The sequence below is a fragment of the Sphaerodactylus townsendi genome, linkage group LG16 (assembly GCF_021028975.2).
Source record: "Sphaerodactylus townsendi isolate TG3544 linkage group LG16, MPM_Stown_v2.3, whole genome shotgun sequence".
In the NCBI taxonomy this organism is placed as follows: Eukaryota; Metazoa; Chordata; class Lepidosauria; order Squamata; family Sphaerodactylidae; genus Sphaerodactylus; species Sphaerodactylus townsendi.
The window spans coordinates 27136876-27163792 of record NC_059440.1 but is presented as its reverse complement, the minus strand read 5'-3'; the positions used below and the strand labels follow the sequence as shown (position 1 = coordinate 27163792).

General features: G+C 47.8%; 1 protein-coding gene across 1 annotated transcript in view; it reads right to left on the bottom strand.

Annotated features, from left to right (window-relative positions):
- Positions 1–8038: 8038 nt before the first annotated feature.
- TMEM240 (transmembrane protein 240) overlaps positions 8039–26917 on the bottom strand; it is a 35730-nt gene continuing 16851 nt past the window's right edge. Inside the window, exons 4-5 of the mRNA XM_048518634.1 lie at positions 14761–14969; positions 8039–11239 (exon numbers count right to left, since the gene is read on the bottom strand). Coding sequence (XP_048374591.1) covers positions 11091–11239; positions 14761–14969 — 358 coding nt within the window. The 3' untranslated portion in view covers positions 8039–11090. The remainder of the gene's footprint in view (positions 11240–14760; positions 14970–26917) is intronic.

Below are 26917 nucleotides of genomic sequence, written 5' to 3'. Positions count from 1 at the left end.
ACAATTGTTTGCACGCCGAAAGAGCAAGTTCAGAAACCGCCTCTTGGTTTTAGAGCTGACCTCCAGCCAAACGTCAGTACCCGTGAGAAAAGCAGCACACGCCTCCACGATGCTCGCCCTTCCTCCGTGCCCATGTTTTGGCTGGTCTTGGCATGTCGCCCTTCACGCCCCTTGCCTCAAATCCTAGGCGCCTACACAAAGCGACAAGGTTTGCGGCTGTGGCCATTTCACCGGGGATTGCTAGGCAGCTGTGAGGAAATTCATCCTGACAGAAATGTGGGGAGGCAGAGACAGCGGCAGAGGGCAGGGGATTACCTTTGTTTGAGAAGAGAAGCATTCAGTTGTACATCTCGGGAGCATCCGTTGTGCATGTCCCTTCTCCCAACGTTTAGGCCCCGTGACCGCAGATCTAAGCTCGGGGGTGGGGGGGGGGAGGGTTTTATCTGTTTACTGCCCTCCAATTTCTATCCTGTGTCTCTCCTGCGATTCAGCCTCACAGCAGTTAGCAAAAATTAATCTATCCAAAACAAGGATGGAGAATAAACAAAGCAATTAAGAACAATTAGCAGGGAGATGCTAATGAGCCACGTATAAAAACAGAAGCAAAGATTCAGCCAACGGCGGGAAGAACAAAACCACACCCCCTTCCAAATTTGTTCTGGGATTTTAAGAAAAATTATCAAAAAGACCTTACAAACTGCTAGGAGGGATCCATCTTGCTTTGCCCACCACTCGTGCGGCCACAGAGCAGTACACCTCCAGGCAATTTTGAGAAAAGGATGGGTCTGAGGGGAAGGATTTGGTCCCTTGTCTCCACAACGTCCCTGTGAGGTAGGTGGGACTGAAAGAGGGAGATTGTCCCCAGATCAGTCTTGGGCCAGCGAGCTTTGTGGATAAGTGGAAGATTTGAATCTGGATCTCGTCTGACCAAGATGAACCGCTACATTCAACTGGCTCTGGCTGTTTCATAGCTTCCTGCGAACATTTGACTGAAAATCGAATGTTTTTTAGCATTAAGACAAGCGGCCCTTTCTACACAAGTTCCTGCAGATGTTTTCCAAACATTTTCAAAGCCCCCCCCCCCCCCCCCCCCCCCCGGTTTGTCTGCACTCACCCACTTGAAAATGCTTCCCAGGTGCCATTTTGTGGTCGTTCCGTTTTGTTTTGTTTTTACTTCTTAGATTCATAGCTATGAAGCTTCAAAGCCTCAAGCCGTGATTCTCTGGTAGCTACGTAGACATGACACCCACCCACCCAAATGTTTTAAAAAAACTGATGGAACTATAGTGCAAGATGGCCATCGTGAGCCCAGAAAATGGTGTCCACAAGGAAGTCCGGGAATTGCGGAAAGGCGTGGGATACTTTTTAAAGAGGTCGCATGGCAAGTGAAAACATTTTAAGACATTTTCACAAAAAGAATCACTAGGAAATAGCGTGCAAACGAAAGGTCTTCAGGCTAGAAATAAAACATCTTGAGCTAAAAACCATGGGGAACTCTGTGGGAGAAACCTTTCATTTCCTGCCCGGCAACGTTTTATTTGTGTTGCGCGGAAAGGGCCCCTGACCACATAAGAACAAGCCAGCTGGATCAGACCAGAGTCCATCTAGTCCAGCTCTCTGCTACTCGCAGTGGCCCACCAGGTGCATTTGGGAGCTCACATGCAGGATGTGAAAGCAATGGCCTTCTGCGGCTGTTGCTCCCGAGCACCTGGACTGTTAAGGAATTTGCAATCTCAGATCAAAGAGGATCAAGATTGGTAGCCATAAATCAACTTCTCCTCCATAAATCTGTCCAAGCCCCTTTTAAAGATATCCAGGTTAGTGGCCATCACCACCTCCTGCGATGGGAAACCGTGATGTAGCTGAAGCAAATTAACCAAGTTTGTGGGAGTGGGGGCTGTTTTTAAAAATGACACACACCCCCAATGCAAAAGAACTTGGCAATCTTTTCGGTGTGGCCTTGCGTACAAGGCTGGGATCTGCACTAACCTGGTTTTGTGCGCCCTGGTTCCTGGAGCCGACCCTGACGACGATTGCCCATCTGCACCCTTCGCGTGATGGATCTTTTATCTTCCTGTGTTACGGGGAGCAAAGGACAAGGCCGTGATGGATGGCCGGGGCCAAAGGGTGACGGGAGAGAGAGAACCAATTAGACTGCCTCGGGCTGTGGTGCTCTGCCCTGTCAAAGGTACATCCAAGTTGGTACCGCTGGTGACGGTCTGTGATGGATAAGCTCATTTCTCCCATCTCTCGGCATGTGTGTGGGCTGGCAGGAAACGCAGTTATAATGCGGGGCCGCGGAACCGTAGCTCCGAATTTAGAAGTGTTATTTCCCCAGACCATTTTCCATCCTCCAGCTGGTAGCCAATCATCTTTTGTTTTTAAAAAAGAGACCCGCTAAAGAGAAGTCTGTGAACAAGGAGGAAAAGGTACTGCGGTCCCCGGTGTCTGTTGACGCAGTCTTACGTCGGTGGAATTGCTCCGACTCCATTTTCTCTATGAGCCCGAAGTCTCTTTTTCTAGTTTATCCTGTTGGCTTGTAGTCACACAGTCAGAATCCTTATGCCGCGGGGACAGCTGCTGCCAAAGCAACGTTAAAAATCTGAAGCCCTGCTGGGCAAAAGCCCCATGTGGCCATATCCGCTTTAGAAAAACGTTTGACGGGCCCGGGGGATCCCTAACAACATATGTCCTATCCCAAACTGCCTTTCCTCTTTCAGGCTTTGGACAGAGACTATGCTCTTTTCCACATAAAGAGGTTAGTAGATTGTATATTCCTCTCCCACAGAACAAAGCATGCTGGGCGAGACCAGGCCAGAGGGTATAGTGGTTAAGAGCAGGTGGATTCTAATCTGGATTGCCAAATTTGGGTCCCCACTCCTCCACCTGAGTGGCAGAGGCTTATCTGGTGAACCGGATGGGTTTCCACACTCCTACATTCCTGCTGGGTGACCTTGGGCTAGTCACAGTTCTCTCAGAACTCTCTCAGCCCCACCTGCCTCACAAGGTGTCTGTTGTGGGGAGAGGAAGGGAAAGGAGCTTGTAGGCCACCTTGAGTATAAATCCAAACTACTACTACTACTACTACTACTACTACTACTACTACTACTCTTCATCCTTATCATCATGCAGGGTTATATTAACTGTCCTCTATAACTGTGTTCTTGGTTGTACTTTGCAAATTAGCAGTACATGTATGATGGGGCAGCCCCTTCCCCCATTTGTGTGGTTACAGCCTTGGTCCACCATGAGGGGTTAATAAGAAGACCACCCAGACCCTCATCTCGAGTCTGGACTGAATTACTTTAGATGCCTCTGCATGGCTGATGGTTCCTCTATATAACAACAAAAAGTTCCTTGCAGGAAGAAAGTTAGCATGACATGGTTTTAGGCCCTGCCTAGCATGCTTGTTTTATTGCATCTGGGGGCCTTCCCCTGTTTCTGCAGGTGTGATCATTGGGTTTATTTTTAAAAGCAAAAGTCCTGCTCCTGCCCACCACACATTATCAGTCTTTGCAAGAGACAGGTTCCAGCCTGCAGGTAACATAGTGTGGAAAAAAAGCCCTCAAGGTTCACTGAAGCAGGTTGATGGGAGCGCCCTTGATAGGAAAGTCCCCAGAATAATTGGCAAGCTGTTCTGAGACCTCCGTCTGGCTGTTATTCTTTCTTTCCCTTTTAATTGCACAATTGGCATCAGGGAACTGCCCCCAGGGAAGCCGGTGCGTGTGCGCAAGCAGTCTAGCTTTCCCCGTGAATTTCTCTTCTTGCTTTTCTCCCACCCCGGGCCTGCCTCCCTCCCACAACCTCCACAGCGGCTTCTTTGCAGCATCTCAAGGGTTGCTTAGCATGGAGCTGCACGAGATATATATACATATTGCCAGTTTATGCCCAGAGGCATTTCTCAAACATGTTCTCCCACACGCAAGCCACAGCCTCAGGGTCTGCTGTTCCGCCGCCTCCTTTCCGGCCCTCTTTTGCTGGCGAAGCCGCTAAGCTTTCCATAAGCCCCTTGTCCAAAAAAAAAGTAAAACCAGGCAGCTCCCAAAATAGAACATGTCCCAACGGGGCAGCAAATTCCCCACTCGCCCCCTCCAGACTCCAGCCTTCAAGCAATCCCTACAGCTTTTGAATGAATGCTGCAACCAAGCGTGAGGGCCTCCTACGCATTCCCCGAACCCCTGCAGAAGACGCTTTAGTTGAAGGACTGGTCTTCTGGGCCTTGCTCATTAACTCGGTCCTTGCGAGGATGAACTGATTCCCTCTGTTCTGGGCCTCGTGTTATTTCCAAAGCTCTCTCTGCCCGGCACGCTGCGCCTCCGGAATTCCGACTGCATTTGAAGAGTTTCTAAAATTAAGTCCAGAATTGGAGCGGATGCAATGGCCCACGGCTTTCTGCATTTTCAACTGATTTCTTAACCACCGCTCCCCACTGATATGGAACATATGGGCATTGCAAAAAAACCCCTCCCCTCCCCACCGCCCCAAAAAGCACTTTTGATGTAATCATTCGGAAATCAATGGTTCAGTGATGCATGCGCGCGCCCTTCTGTGTTCGATTAGAAGGCAAGGAACCTCACCACTGCCAAACTGTATGAGCGCATCAGGACTGCATTTCTGGAACACTGAAATCAGCATGGTCCCATTCGTAACAGAAGGGGAGTGACATAAATTAATGGCAAGTTGCCAAGTGCACATGCGCAGTGGTCTTTAGGAAACTGGGAAAGAGGCAAAGGGATGCATTCCAGGTGTATCATTTCTACCTCCTGCATTGCAGGAGGTTGGATTTGATGGCCCTTGGGGGTATCTTCCAATTCTATGATTTCACTTCAGAAACAAAATCAGCAGGACTTCTGATTGGCTAGAGGAGATTTGATTTGATATGCAGAATTTTTGAAAAGTATCGCTTTAGCCTCACTTGCTGCCGCAGCACAAGGATCTTCACTGTGTGACTGAAGCTAAGCTTGGCAATAATTTTGTGGCTGGCTCCGCCTCTTGCGGCAGCCATTTCGTCACTGCATCTAGATCATGCTATGTCAGAATATCAATGCTATCCACAGGCTCAAAAGTGTTGGTGACCCATGTACTAGTGGGTCACCACAATGGCTGAACATATCTCTGTTCAAACTATAAGAACATAAGAACAAGCCAGCTGGATCAGACCAGAGTCCATCTAGTCCAGCTCTCTGCTACTCGCAGTGACCCACCAGGTGCCTTTGGGAGCTCACATGCAGGATGTGAAAGCAATAGCCTTCTGCGGCTGTTGCTCCCGAGCACCTGGACTGTTAAGGCATTTGCAATCTCAGATCAAAGAGGATCAAGATTGGTAGCCATAAATCAACTTCTCCTCCATAAATCTGTCCAAGCCCCTTTTAAAGCTAAAACTAGATAGCATATTGCAAGCAGCATTCTCAAATGCTTTTTTTTTTAAAAAAGTTGGCTTTTTATCCAAAGTTCAAAATTAGTCTCAACTGCACCACAAATGTTTCTCGTGCCCTTGCACTACAAGCAGGAAACTGTTGTGTGAGCTGTTAAGTGTGCCCGGCCCCACTGTGAAAGCTGTCAACTGTACGTGCACAAAAGCATCATAGAGCACTCAAAACGTCGCTGCTTTAAATGATGCATGAGCTGCCCATGATCACACTGGAGCATGCCTAATCCAAGCCAGTCAGTAAAATTTCAACTATGCGTCAAGAGCAGCCAGCTGCTGTGGAGAACACCGCCAACTTTTTTGCTAACGCAAAGTTTACTTGAAACCGTGCTCGTTTTTAAATTGTGCACAAATCCTCCATGTGAAAGTACAGGACGCCCGACTCAAATGGGAGCATGGTGCCTCATTTTCAAGTGTTTGCAAGGTGTCAAATGACTCATGAAAACTTATGTCTGGGGAGGGCAGAAGCCAGCCTTCAGGGAGGCTGGGAGGGGGGTGAAGCTCGGTGGCCAAGGCGGGCTCTTGGCAAACAGCCAACAAGTGGCGTACTGGCATGGGGGGAGCTACCAGCGCCAGTGAGGTCGCCATGCCGTGGGAAAGGCTGGGCGAAGGGACCCAGCTGGTCCCCTCCCAGGTGACGAAATGGCGTGTGCTCAGGAACATGGGTTACCCCATGACGCCATGGGCAATACACCCCTGTGTATGAGCAAGAGATGCAAGAGAGATCCTTTAGAACACAGGTGTCAAACTCGCAGCCCTCCAGATGTTCATGAACTACAATTCCCACCAGCCCTTGCCAGTATAGCCAATGCTCATGTTGGGAGGGACTGATGGGAATTGTAGTTCATGAACATCTGGAGGGCTGTGAGTTTGACACCCCTGCTTTTGAAGGAGAGGGTTGAACCCTTTCTGTCTCCAAAATCAAGCCACCAAGTTCCTCCTCCAACAAACTCCACCTCTGGTTGAGCATCTGAACTTCAGAAGAATCAATGAGGCTATCACACTGGCTAAACTCCCTGTGACGCTTTTTCACATTCAAATTTTACACACACAGGCTTCCGGCACACAGGCTTCCTTTCGTTGTGGCACCTGAGCCAATTGTCTATGACTTACGTCATCTGTGTTTGTGGAATCACTTTCTTAATAAATTCAACAAAAATTTTATTCAGAGCAATGGTGTTTAAAGCTTTCTACTCCAGATAGCTAGCAAGCAACAAACTGGATGATCTGAGACATTCGTCGTTCCTTGGCCAGCTCGAGATCTATGTCCAGAATATCAAATCCAAATGTTGAAAAATAAGGGGCAGGAAGAAGATATGGAAGGCGGAGCACGGTCTACCTCTTGCAACTGTGCCCTGTGACATTTCATATAAAGATCCCGAAACATTTCACTGAGGTTTCAATCCTAACAACATTTCCCTGTGAGTAAGCCCCCTGAATAAAACAGACTTACTTTTGCGTAGACCTAATTAGACTTCTCTCTGTGACACACCTCTGAAGATGCCAGACACAGATGCAGGCGAAACGTCAGGAACAAAATCCACCAGACCACGGGCGCACAGCTCAGAAAGCCCACCACAACCTAATTAGGCTTTGCTTTCTTAGATTATAAAACGTTTAGCTGCATCGCAGAATACCCTCCCACTCCTTCAGAAAAAATCAGATTTGAATAGGGTTGCCAACTTTGAATTGCCAGTTCCTGGAGATTTGGGGGTAGAGGCCAGAGAAGGGGACCTGGGGAAGGAATGGACCTCATTGGAGTATAACGCCATAGATTTACTCTCCAAAGCAGGGGACCGGATCCCTCAAGTGTGAAGATTGGTTATAATTCTGGCAGATCTCCACACCCCCCCATCTGGAGTTTGGCAACTCAAGATTTGAAACAAAAAACAAGAACCTATTACACTATGCCTGCCAACAAAGCCAAATTATACAATATGCTCTTTTGGATTTGGTTCTAACGGTATTGGGATGTGGTCTCACATTTACATTCTTGCTAATTGCAAGTGATTCTTTGTTTACACTTTGGATTGATTCAACTTACACACTATTACATATTGTAAACCTTGGGTTTGTTGATAGTCATAGTGCAGTAGGTTCTGTTTTATTGTCCTGTATTAGTTTCCGCCACACCAATATCAGGCATATTTTTTGCTCTTTGAAACAGAGGTAGGATTCAGCCGGTTCGCACCACTTCTGCAGAACCGGTTGTTAAAATGGTGCTTGTAAACAACAAGTTGTTAAATTATTTGAATCCCACCACTGGAAACGGTTGTAAAATTAGTTGAATCCCACCACGGCTTTGAACCCTAGATTTGACCCATACAAGCCATGATCCTTTCATTAAAAAAAGCCCTCTGCCTCAGAGTAGACCCAACCAAGATCATGGTTTTTCAGAATCTCTTCCAGCTTCGTAAACCCCTTGAATGGGAAAAGCACACAAACACAAATATGAAAAATTAAGGCATTTTGAAAAAACAGCTGTGAAAATATATGTATATATATATATAGATATAGATATATAAGCAAGATGTGCAACGTACAGAAACAAAATGGAGATGGCGTTCAGTTTCATCAGAGTGTCTCCCCACACACACAAACACACAGGAGTTAATGAACACGATCTTTTGACAGAAAAAAAGCACCAAGAACAAAGTAAAACAAACCATACATTGGTTGGGGTTCGTTTTGGCAATAAGATTTCTTGCATGTTAATTTTGTTTCCGTTTTAATCACACAGACATTTGCAATCAAACAAGAGAGTAATCACAGACAGTAGTTTCAGAAGGAGGATTTGTCCAAATTTCTTTTTTGGGGTGGGTGGGGGGGTCAACAACGAACAAGTTTGGGGCCTTTCTAGTCAAACTCGGTTCATTAAATTAAAAAGAACGAAAAGAGGGGACGGGGACCATTTCAACAAGTTTCGGAGATGACTTGGAACATTAGTGTTTGCCTAGGATTTTGGAAGATGGCGGCTTGCAACCAGGTGACCTGCTGGCCGCGCCGAGTCTGCGCGGGGTCGCTCGAAAGGAAGTTGCACAAAGTATGTCGGGCCTTCTACATGAAGGCACACAGGGTTGAGGGAGCCCTGGGCCACAATCCAGCACAGAGTTACATAAGCAACTAGTAGGTTTACAAAGGAGCAGGGTTTTTCTGCTCATTTGTTATTCTCTCTTTGGCTTGTTATTATTTAATGCACCCTCATGTTTTGGGCTTGGGGGGCACCATCTCGTAAACTGCCTCACTCTCACCAGGCCCCACCCCCATCATTACCTCACTAAGCTCCACCCCCTCAATCCACCAATCCCGTACCAGGCTCCGCCATCTTTGTGCTCTTCTTCCTCTCCAAACTGCCCTGTTCCGATTGGTGCAGCAACAGTGACTTACCCTGATATTGTTTGGCTAGGTTGTTCCTTATCAGTACATGTATTATTATGCCCTAATGCATGCATGCAATTCCACTTGATTATTTTAGTTTAATTGTAAGCCATCTAGAGTTTATATAAAATAGGCAGGATATAATTGATTTCTCTTTTTAAAAAATCAAATTATTAAATAAATGAGGAGGGGGAGAATGATGCCTGTAAAAACATAGATTAGAGCTTCTCCACTCTCTGGCGCCTTTAATAGCTACCTGGCAAGCAGAAATTCAATAGGTGTAGCTTATTTTATTCCACAAAGGCTGAAGGAAGACTCTGCACCTGTTACTCTGCCCTAGCACTGAGCTCTTCAAGATATAGAGGTCCCATCACCATCAAGAGTTTGAAGTTTTACTTTTAGCAATGTACTGTATCCCTTTAAGAGGAAGGGCACAGAATCTCCTCTGCCTGTTGATCTTAAAGGCACAGCGCACCTCATGCATTTTAAATCATTTGCATTAAAATAAAGGGTTATTTGGGTGAAATAGTGAGTTGATAGATACGCAACAATATTGGGGGAGGGCGGACAGAATTACCCCATCATGTACAACATCAGGGTTGATTCAAACAATGGGTCTTTTAACATGGTGAGACTACAGAAGAGTTAGCCTTTGGGAGTGGGTTTTAGAAAGGAGGTCTTGCAAACGCTCCAACACTTGAGGGCACTAACTCCTCCCTGTCTGTCCAGACCCTCCATTCCCAGCCCTTGATGAACTATGATCTTGACTTGCACAAAGACTTCCTTGGCGCACGACAGGTAATTAACATGTGGAACTCTCTGCCACAAGATGTAATGGATGGCCACTAGCTTAGATGGCTTTAAAGATTAGATCTATTCATGGAAGATAGGTCCATCGATGGCTCTTAGATATGATGGCTACATGGAACCTCCCCATTTTCAGAGGCAGAACACTTCTGAACAGCAGTTATGGAAAGGCAGCAACTAAGGAAGGCTCTGGCCTCTATGAGCTGCTTGTAGGCCTTCCAAGAGCACTTGGTTAGGCATCACAGGATACAGTATGCTGGACAAGATGGACCTTTGGTCTGGTCCAGCAGGGCCCTTCTGATTTGAATTGTATTGGAGCAAGCCAAGATCACAGCCCACCATGGTTTGGAGAAACTTCTCAAACCTAGGTTGACCTAAGAAGCTCTGTTACATAGCATGTTGAACCATTCATAAGACCAGCCAACACATCCAAGAAGTTAACTCTTTGGTGTCTGCATCACGTAAGAGATGGTTTGGAGAATCAGCTACCGGTCACCAGAGACTCCTGTTATATGTTCTACGGGCAAGGAGCAAGTAATCACAAAATGTCTTTTGGTTTTCAAGACTCGGTCACTAACGCTTTAGCAATGCAACATATATAAAAGGGGTAATAATTCTCAAGACAGGGAATATGTGATGGGTCGACACAGACTCCGGAGCATTCACAAAGAGACACGGAAACCAACTTTGCTGCATTTCCACCAGAGCCAGTGGAATAACACCAATGTGATGCCCGAGCAATATTGCCTTACTTACATCCAACCTGTGAACTGCTAAATTTTACGTGGCACAACAGTATTGGTTGGTCCTTGAGAAACAGCAGATTCAGGCGGGGGAATCTACACATCCCATTTGTTTTAGAAACAGAAAAGGAAATGGAAAAGAAAAAAACAATCTACCAACCTGGTTCCAACAGCAATTGAAATGGGACAAGATAGAGATTGTAGCTACCGAATGGCATGAAACTCAAAACCAAATCTGCATTGGAACAAGACACCCTAACACCGGAAAGGACTTCGGGGAGAGGGAATCGGAGACAACTGGAGAGCAATTTAAAAGTTCTCAAAACGCTAAGCAACGCCCCTTCCGGCTGGACTCACCTAAGACGACCCGGAACAACGACAGATTTCCAAACAAAAACGAACCAGAGGGGGGAAACATCGCCATTTGCAGGACACCTTCGAAGAAGATGGGATTGGAAATACAATGCAAATTCTCTTTCTGTTTGATTTATCTGGTTTGTTTTTACATATATACACAAGTCCACCAATAAAATGGTAACCACAGTGCAACGTCTTGAGTGCCTTGCATCAGGGACACGGGTAAATTGTGCATTCTCTGCGTGTCGTGAGGACACGCCGTGTGGGGAAGTAACAGGAAGTCCTTTGCGGGCATCTGTCGAGGAACGGGCATACAGACGTTCCTCTCGGCCAATGGCAAAGGCATGTTCTACCACCCCTCATAAGTCTTGGGTTTTTTAGAGGTGTCTGGGGCTGGGATGCCCGTTATGATACAGCTTCTGTTTGATATGTACCATGTTTCCAGTAGGCTCTTCGTACTGCCTGTGGTGACGTTTTCTGAATTCCTTGAAGTTACAAAATTTCGGGATCCAAGACCACGAATTGTCTGCAAAGGGAAGAGGAGGGAGGAAAGGAGAAAGAGAGAGAGCAAAAGAGAGGTCTCAGCTGGATTCTGACAACAACTTAGCAGCTATATTTTGTTCGATTGTCTGAAATATGCTTCGCTCAAAGAGGGTTGTGCTTTGTTGGTTAAACCCACTCATCTTCGAGGGTTGTCCTTTGTTGGTTAAACCCACTCATCTTCGAGACCGCATCCCCATACGGCCTCTTCGTTCAGTGGAGGCCAATTTACTGGTGGTCCCTGGCCCCTCGATGATGCAGCTGGCCTCCACATGGGCCAGGGCCTTTACGGCTCTGGCCCTGCTTGGTGGAACGCTCTCCCGCCAGCTGTCCGGGCCCTGCGGGATCTCGGTGAGTTCCGCAGGGCCTGTAAGACGGAGCTGTTCCGCCGGGCCTTTGGAGGGACCAGCTGCTGATGGTGGCCTCCCCCCCTTTCTGGCTCCCACATCTGGGCCTGTATCATCTGACGGGACCTGCCGTTCCTCCCTTGGGGGAAGGATTTAATGTCAGGTTATCGGGCGCCACCTACACTTATACCTATACTTTCATTTGTTAACGTTTAGTTAGTTTTTCGCTGCTTTTATAGGTTTTAGCTAATTTATGATGGTTTTATGATTGTATCTATTTTATGCTTCGAGCCCTTCGGGGAAGAGGCGGCCTATAAATCTAAAATATAAATAAAATAAATAAATGCTGTACACCGCCCGGAGCCCTTTGGGGACGGGGTGGTATAAAAGCTCAAAGTATAAATAAAAATAAATAAATAATATAAGAGCAATTCACTCCCCGAAAGCTCTGTGTTGCCCATTTTCTGAACCAGCTCCCAAACCATAAACTGAGATGGCCACTCTCAAGAGCAAGATGCAATTCCCATCCATCGTCTTTACTTCAAGGTCGGTTCTTAAACATCCCTGGGCGAGATCGACATTGTTCTTTCTGCCTTTCCTATACCGACTCCTTTGAACACATCTTGCTCTCCTGCCCAAAGTATGACAGCTTTAGGCCCAATTTCTCTGCTTAACCTTGGCTGGGTTCACGGGTCTCTCTAACAGTGCAAAGGTGATTCTTCTGCTTAACAACCCTGAGGCTGAAATAACGGAAATCGTAGCCAAATTTTTGATGTGCACTTTGAACTAGGTTCCCTTGGCTTCTGTTCACACTATTTTCACTGTTCTCTATTGGATTTAGCTTTTCCTTTTGTCCTGATGCTGTAGATGCCTAATAAAGGTTTCTGGATCTAGGAGCAATTATGGCCCAAATTCTTAATTCTGACGATCCTTTGATTTTGCACAGCATCGCACACTTTTTAATAAGGGCATTGAATGCCTGATTAATGAATGTGCATCCTGTTATTCCATTTCCAGAGTCCGCTGCTTCTGTGGAAGAGTGGAGAATCAAACCCAGCTGTCCAGATGACCCACCTACTCTTAACCACTACACCACACTGGCTGCCACAACACCTGCCACCGAAAAGCACCCCCACTTATGAAAATAGTTTCAGAAGGCTACTAAGTTGGTCTGCAGCAGAAAAGCTAGATTCAAGTCCAGAAACAGCTTAGAGGCTCCTTCCGCACATGCAGAATAATGCACTTTTAATCCACTTTCAATGCATTTTGCAGCTGGATTTTACTGTGAGGAAGAGCAAAATCCACTTGCAAGCAATTGTGAAAGTGGAGTTAAAGTGCATTATCCTGCATGTGCGGAAGGGGCCAGAGATCAGCAAGATTTGGGGGGTTTAAGCTTTCGAGAATCAATGCTCCCTTCATCAGGAACTTGACGGAGGGTGCTTCGACTCTCAAAAAAAGTATATCTTATTGGCCTCTAAAGTACTACTGGGCTTGAATCCAGCCTGTTTACTTGTGAAGGATCCATCCACCAGTAGCTTATATTTTTCTTGTATGCCAATTCGTGATGGTGTTCATTTACATAATAAACAGCATCGTTATGCCAGGGTGATTGCAATTATTGTTATCATAAATGTGATGGCTTCACATCTAATAAAGCTCATAAACAATTTCCAAACTTTATTGACGGCTACTCAGGTTCAAATGCGATCTGAAACAGGGATGCTTTCGTAAGTCATCGCAAGGCTAATCTTTTTATATGTTTAAGCCAGTTTCAATCTCATTTCAGCATCAGGCTTTCCTCCCAAGAACCCCTAGGATTGCAACAGGGCCGAGAATTGTGCGGCAGAGATCTCCCAACCCTTCCTGAGGACCACAGTCCCCAGGATTCCTTGGTGCAGACAACAATGTCAATCAAAAGGTGACTCTGCTATTTTGACACGTCACATGGAGCCATTTGCTGGAGATCTGATGACAGGCGACAAATGGAAAACGTGTGGGGAGGGGAGGAGAGAGAAGGAGCCGTCCTTGTGCCAAGAGCACCTGCCGAAGCAGCCAGGTTTTCCGCTTGCTTAAAACGTTTCCTTCCCAAATTTGCAACCATTAATTTCAAACTGACACAAAATCAGCTGCAAAAAACCAGCCGCCTGAACACTCAAAGTTGTCCTTGCCACTGCTGTTAATACGAAGAGACGCCTGCAGGTTTAAACAGTTTTGCAGGAGAAAGTTCATACAACCTTCTGAAGCTGATTTTGACAGAAGCGATCCACTGGTCCACCTAGTTTAGTATTGCCTACTCTGGCCGGCAGCTGCTTCCTGGGACCTCAGATGGAGAAATATCTTTCACATTGCTTGAATTCAAGTGTTTCCACATGGGGGCAGACTTCCTTGTTGTTGCTGCGGTTGCCGGTTTGGCACACGCCAACCGGACTTCCATGTGGCAGGTTTTCATGTTTTTTCGGTTTCATAGAATCATAGAGTTGGAAGGGGCCATAAGGTCTTCTAGTCCAACCCCCTGCACCCAGCTGGTACCTTTCAGTCTATAATTTATATCCATGATGCTCCTTGGTGATCACAGTTCAACCAGGAGGCTATTCTGGTGGCTTTTTTAAATATTAAAAAATAGGCAATTGACATACCATTATAGCATAATAATAATATATTTTTTAAGTCTATACACCAGATATTCCCAAACTTTTTGAGTTGCTGAGCACTTTTCAGGAGAAATATTCATCATGGAGCGCTATTATCGCCCTTTTGCCAAAGACACATATGTGCATTCTTGGCTGTTTTTATCTCACTGTGCTTTTCAAGTTGTTGGTCTTTTATCGTATATCTAGCAAAAGCACCAACTACTTTTCGAATTCTAAACAGCTTAAACGTTGATCTAAAACTTAATCTTTTCCAGTCTTTAAAAATGGGAAACTTTAAATGTCTTTTTTCTCAAAACACCTAAGGAGATTCGAACTGGACTTTCCCAGATCCTGGTCCAAAACCTTAACCAACTACCCCTCTTCCTAAGTATCTACCACTCACCCATTTTTATGAGGTTACATCAGCAAGCTCCCAGGGCCCAGGTTTTTGTATCCCCACCCCACCCCCAGTTGCAACCCCCCTCGGCAAATCAACCACATTTCCACCCTCCTGGCGACAATCCACTTACCATACCGTCGACTTGTTCTCCAAGCTCGCACAGCGTAATGCAGCACCCCATCCATCCACACCAGGAACCAGCTTATACAGAAACCCAACAAAAGTCCCAGCATCAGGTCAATTTCCTGCTTGGTTACATTGTCAGTCACAAAGTAATTCTCTGAAGAATCCACCACGGATTGGTCTCCATCGTACGGGATGACGTAGTGGACATGGTGCCTGTTGGGAGGTGGGGAAGGGGGAAAGAAAGGAGAGTATCAGCGATTGGGGAGTCTCGAGGAGAACAGGCTGGTTGGTAGGGTCCAAGGTCAACCTTGCACTTCCTGGAGCCAAGGTCAACCTTGCACTTCCTGTTAACCTAGGCTGACCAGCCGTCCCGCTTTTGGCGGGACCGTCACGCCTTTAGACAATTTGTCCCGCGTCCCGCGGGTTCTACAAATTGTCCCGATTTTTGGGAGGCTGCTGCACTGCCTTGGGGGCGCAAGGCACTGCGGCAGCCTCCCGTGCGCCCGGCCGCAGTTGCGCATGGCCTTCTGGGGCTTGCCGTTTGCCGCTCTGTCACAGGGTGGCAAATGGCAAGCCCCAGAAGCCCGTGTGCTTCTGCGGCCCGGATCACAACGGTGACCATCTGGTCACCTTATGTCAGTGATGGCGAATCTTTTCGAGACCGAGTGCCCAAATTGCAACCCAAAACCCACTTATTTATCGCAAAGTGCCAACACGGCCATTTAACCTGAATACCGAGGTTTCCATTTAGAAAAAACAGTTGGCTCCAAGGTGTGTGTTACTCAGGAGTAAGCTTGATGGTAGTCAGTGACTTTGCTTTGAAGTAACCATGCAACGTTTCACATGAGTGAATCACGATCCTAGGAAGGTTTACTCAGAAGCAAGCCCCATTGCCAGCAACCGAGCTTACTTCCAGGTAAAGGATCGTGCTTTAGTTCTTTGCATGAAAATCAGTGGGGTTTAACAGCGCTTAACAGGGTTACCCATACTGCTTCCCGAAAACTAGGTCTTAGGTTTAATGCTAATAATCGAGCCCAGGCCAGCCTAGATGTGTGTGGGCGGGGGGGGGGGGACTCTGTTTGCGCGTGCCCACAGAGAAAGCTCTGAGTGCCACCTCTGGCACCCGTGCCATAGGTTCGCCATCACTGCCTTATGTTAACCTGAGACCTGAGAACCTACTCTGTTTTCTATGTCTGTGCTTGTAACTAGCGAAGTATGCATACCTCACTCCTTCCCCCCACTTCCTGAAGAAGGAAGTGAGCTCTATCGCTCTCCTTGAGCAGAGCACATAACAATACTCTCTTGACATGATCCTTTTCTTATGCAGGCTATTGTGGGAACCAGAGGGAGGGGGGAACGCCGATATGGGCAATGTTTGAAGATATAGACCTGCTGCAAAAGCTTGAGCGCCACCTCTGGCTTTCTGCAACTAAGGTCCTGACACAGTACAATAAAGCTCTTTCCTGAGTCTCAATTATTGGCTGGAGTAACAGACCCTTACACGTAGGAAGGACAATTTCAAGTTCCGGCTCCTGGCCTTCTGAGCTACAAGCCTCTTGTTCTGAGCTTTTTACAACATGGAACCCGCAATTCTTTATTTTTACACTATTCTGTTTCCTGGCACCAATTTTTTGCCGTTAAAAGTATACATTTTTCAACATTTATTATCTTGGTTGTTGTGGGCTTTCTGGGCTGTGTGGCTGTGGTCTGGTAGATCTCGCTCCTAACGTTTCGCCTGCATCTGTGGCTGGCCAGCCACAGATGCAGGCGAAATGTTAGGAACGAGATCTACCAGACCACAGCCACACAGCCCAGAAAGCCCACAACAACCAGTTGAGTCCAGCCGTAAAAGTCTTCGACAATACATTTATTGTTTTATTTATTCATATCCTGCCTTTCTCCTCCATGAGGACCCAAACCATGTGCTTCATTTTCCTCTCTTTTGATTCATCCTCAAGACAATCCTGAGAGTCTGTGATTGGCCCGAGGTCACCCAACAAGTTTCCACTGCAAAGGAAGGATTCGAACCTGGATCTCCCAAATCTCGGTCCAACAACCACTACAACACACTCACTCATGAGTGTCCTCGAATCAGCACTATATGCATATGCATATAAATAACAAATCGCACTTTTAAAATGTTGGTGTTGCCGTCACACAGAGGGCTAGAAACTTGGCTCAGTTTCGCAAGCAGCTTAAAAAAAAAGTTCTGCACAAATCAGAAAGTCGCCACAAGGCATTAAATAAAAGTTAACCCACACTATAAATTAATGCTAGCAGAAAAAGAGAAAATGTATCGATATATACACATCGCGGCGTCAACCAGTAACTCCTAGATCTTTATTTACCAAACAGACGAATCGGAAAGGAAAGACTCCTTCTTATATTGATGGGGATCAAAACAGTCATCAATAAAGCACAACATGAAATGATGTTTGAATGGATTAACAACATGTGAATTGGGATTATCGACAGGAGTTACAAACTGCAACCATGCTTAAAACCTTCCCTAACCCCCTGGATCTTTGATGGGTCAATTTCTCTACTTAAAAAAATATATATATTTCCACCCTTTAGCTAAACTCAGAAAAGGAGACATATTACCCTGCCACGCTCTAGCCAGGACAAGAAATATAACAGCATGGCCTCTTATACCCACTCACAGTGGAGCTGGATTTTAGAAAACAAATGAATGCGGAACAGCATTCTGTTAGTGTGTTCCCTAAACTGCACTGTATCCTGGAATCACAAGGGAGAATGCTGTAAAATGCACAGGTGTCAGAAGCAATATTCTCATTGAATGGATTGCCAGCTCCAAGTTGGGAAATTCCTGCAGATTTTTGGGTGGATCCTAAGGAGGATGGGGTTTGGGGAGGGGAAGAACTTCAGTGGGGTACCATGACATAGAGCCTCCCCCCCTTCCAAATTGGCTGTTTCCTCCAGGTCACAGGTGTCAAACTCGCGGCCCTCCAGATGTTCATAAACTACAATTCCCCTCAGCCCTTGCCAGCATAGCCAATGCTCATGTTGGGAGGGACTGATGGGAATTGTAGTTCATGAACATCTGGAGGGCTGCAAGTTTGACACCCCTGCTCCAGGTGAACCAATCTCTGTCACCTGGAGATCAGTTGCAAACCCAGGAGATCGCCAGCCACCACCTAGAAGCGACCATCTTCAAAAAATGTAGGGTGGGTGCACTGAGTAAATACAGGCAATCCACTTTTACACCCTGAGGGCTAACACACTTGTCCCAAGACAGCAATGCATTTTAAATCTTTATAATGAAAATTCTGGTGTTTACATACATACAAAAGTACTTCTTGAATCTCCAACCCAAATAATGGTTTCAGCTTGCAGTATACACTCACATATAACTACAATGTGTGCAATACAAATATTAGCAACATGTAAATAATCTATCATTATTCCACAATTGTGTTTGGGTGTGGAATAACGATAGATTGTTTACAGGTTGCTAATATTTGTGCTGCACACAGTGTAGTTCAGTGGTGGCGAACCTATGGCACGGGTGCCAGAGGTGGCACTCAGAGCCCTCTCTGTGAACACTCGTGCACAGAGTTCATCATGTGGGAGGGGGTGGAAAATCACACACACACACACCCCACACACACACACGCATCTAGGTTGGCCTGGGCATAATCCTTTACCTGGGAGTAAGCTCGGTTGCTGGCAATGGGGCTTGCTTCTGAGTAAATCCTCCTAGGATCGTGATTCACCCATTTGAAGCGTTGCACAGTTGCTTCACCAAGCTTACTCCTGAGTAACATGTGCCTCGGATAAAACCGTTTTTTCTAAACTAAAACCTCAGTATTCAGGTTTAATTGCCGTGTTGGCACTTCGCGATAAATAAGTGGGTTTTGGGTTGCAATTTGGGCACTCGGTCTCGAAAAGGTTCGCCATCACCGGTATAGTTATATGTGAGTGTATACTGCAGGATGAAAGCATTATTTGGGTTAGAGATTCAAGAAGTACTTTTGTTTGGATTTATGCAAACACAAGAATTTTCATTATAAAGATTTAAAATGCATTGCTGTCGTAGAACAAGTATGTTAGCCCTCAGGGTGTAAAAGTGGATTGGTTGTATTTACCACCCTCATTCATTCATTCATTCATTCATTCATTCATTCATTCATTCATTCATTCATTCATTCATTCAACTTTCTATATCGCCCAACCGCAAAGGGCTCTGGGTGGTTTACAACATATACAATATAAAATCACTTAAAATCAATAAATTAACAGATATAATACCTAGAAGCGGGCAAACCCTATTGATGAAGACTAGACAATGAGCAGAGTCTACAGCTAAAGTAGTGAGACCCTCCCCCCTGGAATCAGGCACAGCACATCAGTTCCCTGTTGAAATGTTGGGCCCTGAATTCTGGGCCTCCACACTGTTGCCAGAGAGATCCTGATGTTGCCAGTATTTCACAGAAGGGCATCCTTAAAACCTGTGTTCTTGTCTCCAGCTTGACCATTTGAGCCCTTCGTGGAAAAACTGTGTCAGGCTGAACTCTGATGCATGCTGTGTTTGTTGACTCTGCGATAGCCCATCTCGCAAAGGATTTAAAAGGCAAGGAGGAGCTGGTTTTTGTGTGTGTTAAAGATACAGGAGGAAAGCATCACATTTATCCCACCAGTCTTTCCGAAACGTTCAGCTGGAGGCTGATGGGTGGCTGAGCGTTACACGGCACCTTCAAGGTCACGCGTGCCGCGTCTATGAGGCACAAGGACATACGTAGATCCAGGCTGAATTGGAACGACTGCCCATCTGATCCAGAATTTTGTCCACACAGTGGTCAGCTGGGTACCACAAGTGGAATGACCGTCAAATCTCCCTCCTGCCTGTGCTCTTCAGCAGCTGATATAAAGAGGCATATTGCCTCTGGGTACCAGAGGCAGCAGATAACCACTATGACTTGTAGCCATTGTGACTGATAGCAGGGATATCCTCATCCATTCCCCACTGAAAGCGACAATCACCATATAGAAATGCCAGGCTGGAAGGGAGTACCCAGGTTCATCTAATCCCATTCCCAGCACAACATGAGAAATTCACACCTTCTGTCCCCCGGTTTCTTAAGTGACCCTTGCTCTATGCCTAGATTAGTGATGGCGAACCTTTTCGAGACCCGAGTGCCCAAATTGCAACCCAAAACCCACTTATTTATCGCAAAGTGCCAACGCGGCAATTTAACCTGAATACTGAGGTTTTAGTTTACAAAAAACGGTTGGCTCCGAGGCGGCTGACTTTGCTTTGAAGCAGCCGTCCAACTCTTCCAACAGGTGAATCGTGACCCTAGGAGGGTTTACTCAGAAGCAAGCCCCATTGCCAGCAACCGAGATTACTCCCAGGTAAAGGATTGTGCTTTAGTTCTTCGCATGAAAATCAGTGGGGTTTAACAGCACTTAACAGGGTTACCTACACTGCCTCACCAAAACTAGGTCTTAGGTTTAATGCTAATAATCGAGCCCAGCAGCCTAGGCCAACCTAGATGGGGGGGGGGAACTCTGCGCGTGCCCACAGAGAGGGTTCTGAGTGCCACCTCTGGCACTCGTGCCATAGGTTCGCCACCACTGGCCTAGAGGATATCATAGAATCATAGAATCTTAGAGTTGGAAGGGCTGTCAAGTCCAATCCCCTGCAATGCAGGAACACACAATCAAAACATTCCCAATAGGTGGCCATCCAGCCTCTGTTTAAAAACCTCCACAGAAGGAGACTCTACCACACTCTGAAGTAGTGCATTCCACTGTCGAGCAGACCTTTCTGTCAGGAAGTTTTTCCTGATGTTTAGGTGGAATCTCTTTTCCTTTACACTGAACCCTTGACTCCTGGTCCTAGCCTCTGGAGCCACAGAAAACAAGCTTGCTCCCTCACCGACATGACATCCCTTCAAATATCTAAACATGGCTATCATGTCACCTCTCAGCCTTCTCTTCACCAAACTAAACATCTCCAGCTTCCTAAGTCTTTCCTTGAAGGGCATGGATTCCAGACCTTTTACAATTTTGGTTGTCCCTCCTCTGGACCCGTTCCAGCTTTTCAATATCCTCCTGGAATTGTGGTGCCCAGAACTGCACACAATATTCCAGGTGAAGTCTAACCAATGCAGAATAGAGAGAGACAATTACATCCCTTGATCTATTTTATTTATTTTATTTATTTTATTAAATTTCTATACCGCCCTTCCCTGAAGGGCTCAGGGCGGTGTCCATCATTCATATAAACAATTAAAATCCAATTCACCCCCAATCCCAGTTAAAACCATATACAAATTATAAAATTCAAAGTTGAGATCTAGGCACTATACTCCTATTGATATTGCCAAGAAACGCTAGCAGATTCCACTAATACTACTTCAATAAGGCATTCCCCAATGGGTAAAAATGGTTTACTAAAAGGACAGCGAGGTGAAAAGTGAGATGCAGAGACGTCTGTCAGGTGGGAATTTCCCCTCCTCCTCAAAGTAGACTACGAACAAACTTGGAAAATCCTCCCCAAAAGGCTGTTTCCCATAATAGCCCTCAGCTACCCTGAGGTGTTTTCAATGGCTCAAAGCGTTTCATATGCATTGATGGACAACAGCCTAGCAAAGTAGGCCAGCTTTATTATCCCCATATCACAGATGAGGGACTGAGGCTGGGAGCGTGGGCTATTTAATCAATCCGTGGACAAGATGGGATCTCAACTGGGCATTTCCCAGCTCACGGTTCTCTCTTAAGCCACGAAGCTCTACGATCCAATCGCAGTTTCCAGCACACCACTGTTTTGTATCAAAAGACTGATGTGGGGAAAACTGCGATGGGAGTTTGGAATTCTAAGACGCTGCCGCAAAAACTACTTTCATGCTACCAGGTTGTATCTCAGAGTGAAGCACTTGCACTGAATGGAAAAGGTTCAATTTTCAGTTTCAAAACAAACCACCGTTCCATTTTCCACACTGCCAACAACTGCTCCGATCGTGACCGGCTCAAGAAGCACTGGAGGTCGAAAGACCCCAAACACCATCTAAGGGCAGCCATCTTCCGCAGCCATCTTATGCAGGGGCGTACCGCCCACGGGGACATATGGGGTCAAATGTCCCCGGGCTGCAGCCGTTTAGTCACGTGGAGGGGTGGAAAATCACCCTCCCACACACACACACACCCCTCCTCCTTTCTCCAGGTCCATATACTGATTCAAGACCTGGTGCAAAAAAAATTTGGTTGTGGTGGGGGAAGGCCCGTGGGCAGTACGCCCCTGCATAAGATGGCTGCGGGAGATAGTTGCCATTAGATGGTGTTTGGGGTCTTTCGACCTCCAGTGCTTCTTGAGCCGGTCACAATCGGAGCAGTTGTTGGCAGTGTGGAAAATGGAACTTGGTGGTTTGTTTTGAAACTGAAAATTGTGCGTGTGTGTGTGTGTGTGTGTGTGTGTGTGTGTGCGCGTGCGTGCCTGCGTGCGTGTGTGTGTAACGGAAAACTCAGATTTTGCACCAGGCTACATTTTCCCTAGACACACCTCTTATGGCAAGTGATCCACCCAGAAAGTTCACAATAGCAAACCCCAGATCAACTGGGAGCTGCATGGCCCATGACGCTCGATGCAAATCTTGCAGGGCAGCCTTCACGGTGGATCGTGCCCCTCGGCTCAGATCTGCCCCATCGTGAACCAACGCTTCTCCAAAAACGTGTCGCCCCAGATCGCCCTTTCGCCTTGCACGACGGCATTTCCAACGTGCACATACTGATCATGGTTCCCTACAGCTCCAGGGGATGTTTGCTGTTCTGTTTCCTCCATCTGCCCTGTCCCTAATGCTCACACACTCGCAGTCCCAGCGGCTTCTGGCTCTGCTCGCTCAGGGGCTGGGGCCACTCCAGCATGTGCTGCCACAGCAGCCGGGCAGCCAATCGGCTTCTGGGAAAGACAGCCAGCATCGAGCACATGCCTCCCGGCATCGCAACAGCCTGCATCAGGCCACTGCAGAAGGAACTTGGTTACTGCAGCGTGCAGGAAGACGCAGTTGAAGATGCCGCTCCCGAGCAAAGCAGGTCTGAGGACCAGCGTCTGCTCCCGAGCGCCTCTGCTCGGGTGTGGGCTCGGGGAACCCTGCTTGAAAACAGTCCCCATTTTCCGTGCTGTCGCAAAGGGGCTTTTCAAATAGGGGTTTGTGTGCATGAATGACCCCTCTCCTCACTTTTAAGTTCAGACTCTGAGGGGTGGGTGCATTTCAACCCCCCGGGCAGAGAAAACTGTGCTTCCCCCACCCCCGACACTCATTAATCTAGAAACATTTAATGCATTCCAAGTTGCAGCGATTGTGTAACCAGCACAGCCAGATCCAGCTTTCAGGTTTAAAATAGCTGTTATCTTTTTTAAAGGAGGTAGTTTAATTGCGCACCCTGCTCCAGAAGTTGATGCAAGACGGACAATTGCAGATGAACGCAACTTGCCAGCAATGATTGGGGGTGGGGGGGAAAGGGGTCTTGCAAACACACAACCCTCCCTGTTTCTATCTGTGCAGTTCTGGAGAATTTCCCCTCCACGCACACATGGCCTCCTGGCTTCCAATGCCTTCCTTCCTTTCCGTCACCTCCCTGGAGGGCGGGGGAGGAATTCATCAGAGGTCCTCTTGAATATGCGCAAGAGACACGGCGCTGGATTAAGACACCTGAGCTAACTTCCAAATATTGACACACAACAAAGACGGCGCTCGGTGGCTGAGTGGCTCAAAGGTTGAAAACAGCCGTAATTGCAGGAATTAAAGAGGCAGGAGTCGCCCACCGACAGGGGAGAGCGGGACAGGTTGCCACCTCCGGTTAGGAAACTACTGGAGATTTGGGGATGGAACCTAAGGAGGCCAGTGGGGCATAATGCCATAGAGTCCACCTTCTAGAGCAGGGGTAGGGAACCTGCGGCTCTCCAGATGTTCAGGAACTACAATTCCCATCAGCCCCTACCAGCATGGCCAATTGGCCATGCTGACAGAGGCTGATGGGAATTGTAGTTCCTGAACATCTGGAGAGCCGCAGGTTCCCTACCCCTGTTCTAGAGCATCCCTTTTCTCCAGGAGACCTCCGTAGTCTGGATGTCAGCTACAATTCCAGGTGATCCCCAGGTCTCGCTTGGAATCTGGCATCCTTACAGGAGAGTCCAGATAATAGGATGAGGTTTCTGGGCACAAGAGGAATAGAGCCAGCATGGTGTAGTGGTTAAGAGCCAGGTGGAGTCTAATCTGGAGAACCGGGTTCGATTCCCCACTCCTCCACCTGAGTGGCGGAGGCTTATCTGGCGAACCAGATGTGTTCTCGCACTCCTACGTTCCTGCTGGGTGACCTTGGGCTAGTCGCAGTTCTCTCAGAACTCTCTCAGCCCCACCTGCCTCACAAGGTGTCAAGCCAGGGGAGAGTGAAGTGAAAGGAGGCCCTAAGCCACCTTGAGTCTCTTTACAGGACAGAAAGGTGGGATATAAATCCAAAACTCTTCTTCTTCGTGGGGCTACCTGCAAGTTTTTATCAGACTTTGGGCACCGGAGGTTCCCCATGGGTCCTTCTATCCTCCTCCCCAGTTCAGCTCTTGTCCCCATGTCCCGTTTCTACCAACTACAGGTAAAAACGACAGGTAAAGACACAGAGAAACAGGTAAAAACCCAGGGAGGACGCAGCCATTGAAACCACAGGACGTCAACTGCCAAGAAAGCATGACTCAAATGCCTGCAGGGAGGGGAAATGACACAGGGAAAGGTGGGAGGAAAAGAACAGGTGTGCCATTCAGCAGCCCACCAAGACGATGCGCATTTAAACGTAGTCACCATCTCCCTTGCACTTTAAACAGGCCGATCGATGAGATAATTTTCCTAAGCTGATCGCTGTCGATGGCAGCAAAGAGCCGCCGCATCAAGACAGGCCGGGCACCTGCACACGCCATGCGCAAGGCTGCCAGCAAGGTCATTGGAAAGACCCCCACGAGGCTGTTCATGCTCCGGCGTGTTATGCAGCGATTACAAGAACCCATTAGCGGCACTCTAATTCATGGGCTCTCTCCGGCGTCACCCGGCTTGCCTTCGTCATCCCACCCTTCTCGCGAGGGGAAAAACTTTCCAAAGCTGACTCGTGGAGCCCTCAAGCAAAGCAGGACGCCCGGATGCCCTTGGTTTGGGTGTCGGGCACACCACACGTCCCCACGGGCATCGCCAGCAGAGCCCGAACAGTCTTGGTGGGCTTTTCTGAAGCCTAAGGCAGGCCAAACAGCCTCATGGGGGGCTTTTCCGCACTGAGTTTTTGCTGCAGCTCTGATTCTTGACTGCATCTGTTCCCCCCAGAGCTCTTGCACACTGTACTGTTTGCTGGCACAGCTTGGGGTGGAGTGTGGGGGAACTGCGCCTGGGGCATGCCTGCATCCTGCACCCCTGCCATGTCCCCGTCTGCCCCCGCCCCGGAATGCCCCTGGAACGACCTGGCCACGCCCCAAGCATTGGTGGCACGCACTGGGCCGCGACCTCACCCTGCCCCCCGGCTATGCCACGCCACTGTGGTGCAGTGGTGCAGAGGTTGGCAGCAGTGGACTCTAATCTGGAGAATGGGGTTTGAATCCCCACTCCTCCACATAAGCGGCGGACTCTTATCTGGCGAACTGGATTTGTTTCCCCACTCCTCCATATGCAGCTTGCTGGGTGACCTTGGGGCAGTCACGGTTCTCTCCGAACTCTCTCAGCCCCACCTGCCTCACAAGATCGCTTTAAGTCTCCTTACAGGAGAGAAAGGCGGGGGTACAAATCCAAATCCATCATTTAGAGCATCCCTCTGTCACAATCCCACGCTTCCGGGTCACGCCAAAAGTGGTGTCATTGTGTGGCAGCGAGGATGATGAACACATTCCCCCAGTGGTAAAAACCGCCCACTGCTATCTCCCAATGGCATCCCATCTCTGCTCAGTTCCTTTCCCTCTTCAAACTCCATCACTAAATATCCAGGAATTTCTCAGCTCGCCACCCTGGCCAATCCTACTCCGAATGCACACAGATGTCTACCTCAACCACTACTCTCACGCTGAGAGCCAGCATGGTGTAGTAGTTAAGAGCATGTAGATTCTAATCTGGAGAACAGGGTTTGATTCCCCACTCCTCCACCTGAGTGGCAGAGGCTTATCTGGTGAACCAGATGTGTTTCTGCACTCCTACATTCCTGCTGGGTGACCCTGGGCTAGTCACAGTTCCCTCAGAACTCCTTCAGCCCCACCACTGCCCTGCTACCAGGTGCAGTCTGTTGTGGAGGAAGAGGCTGTAGGGAACAGGAGCTGTAAGCACCTTATGTGTGTGGTTTCCAGATTGGATAGCACGTGTTCCTAGCAGCGATTCTCCTCCTGGCCAGAGCCTGTGGCTGGCATCTTCAGGATCTGAAGATGCCAGCCACAGATGCAGGCGAAACGTCAGGAGAGAATGCTGCTAGAACACGGCCATACAGCCCGGAAACCACACAGCACTCCATAGCGATTCCTCGCCGTGAAAGCCTTCGACAAAACCTTGAGTCTCCTTACAGGAGAGAAAGGTGGGGTATAAATCCAAACTCTTCTTCCTCTCTACCATGCACACAAGGTGACGTGCCCAGACCTTTCCAAGATCAGACTCCCAGCTGCTCACAGTCCCGTTGCACCCAGAGATGGCCCCGATCCCAAAGGAAGACAGTAGATCGCATCACAGCGCTGGGTTCCTCCAGAGCTTGGGGCTGACCTCAGTTATTATTTAAACACACCGACCGAGCACAGAGGAGCGAATGGCTCCTTTGGTCCTTCCCCCGACTTCCAGGTGAAGATAACGCAAGCTGACACGGCGCACCGGGGAAGGTGCAGGCAGCCTCAAATTCATTAGCTGGGGAAGACTGTCGCTCGATAGACTTGGCCGGGAAAACACAGCAATGGAAGAGGACAGCCTCTCCCCTTTTTCTTGGCAGCAAAGAGGTCTAATTCACTTGCCTGTCATCCCCTGCGCCCGTCTTTCCCAGTTCTTAGCTACTGACTTGATTCTCTTCCCCAAGGGGACGCAGGGGGGCCGCGCGTGTTCTTGGCACCTGTGGCGAAAAAGCCCGTCCGATCCATCAAAGGCCCCTGACAAGGGGGGCAGGGCTCGGCCTCTGGGAAATCGAAAACACAACCAGGTGCA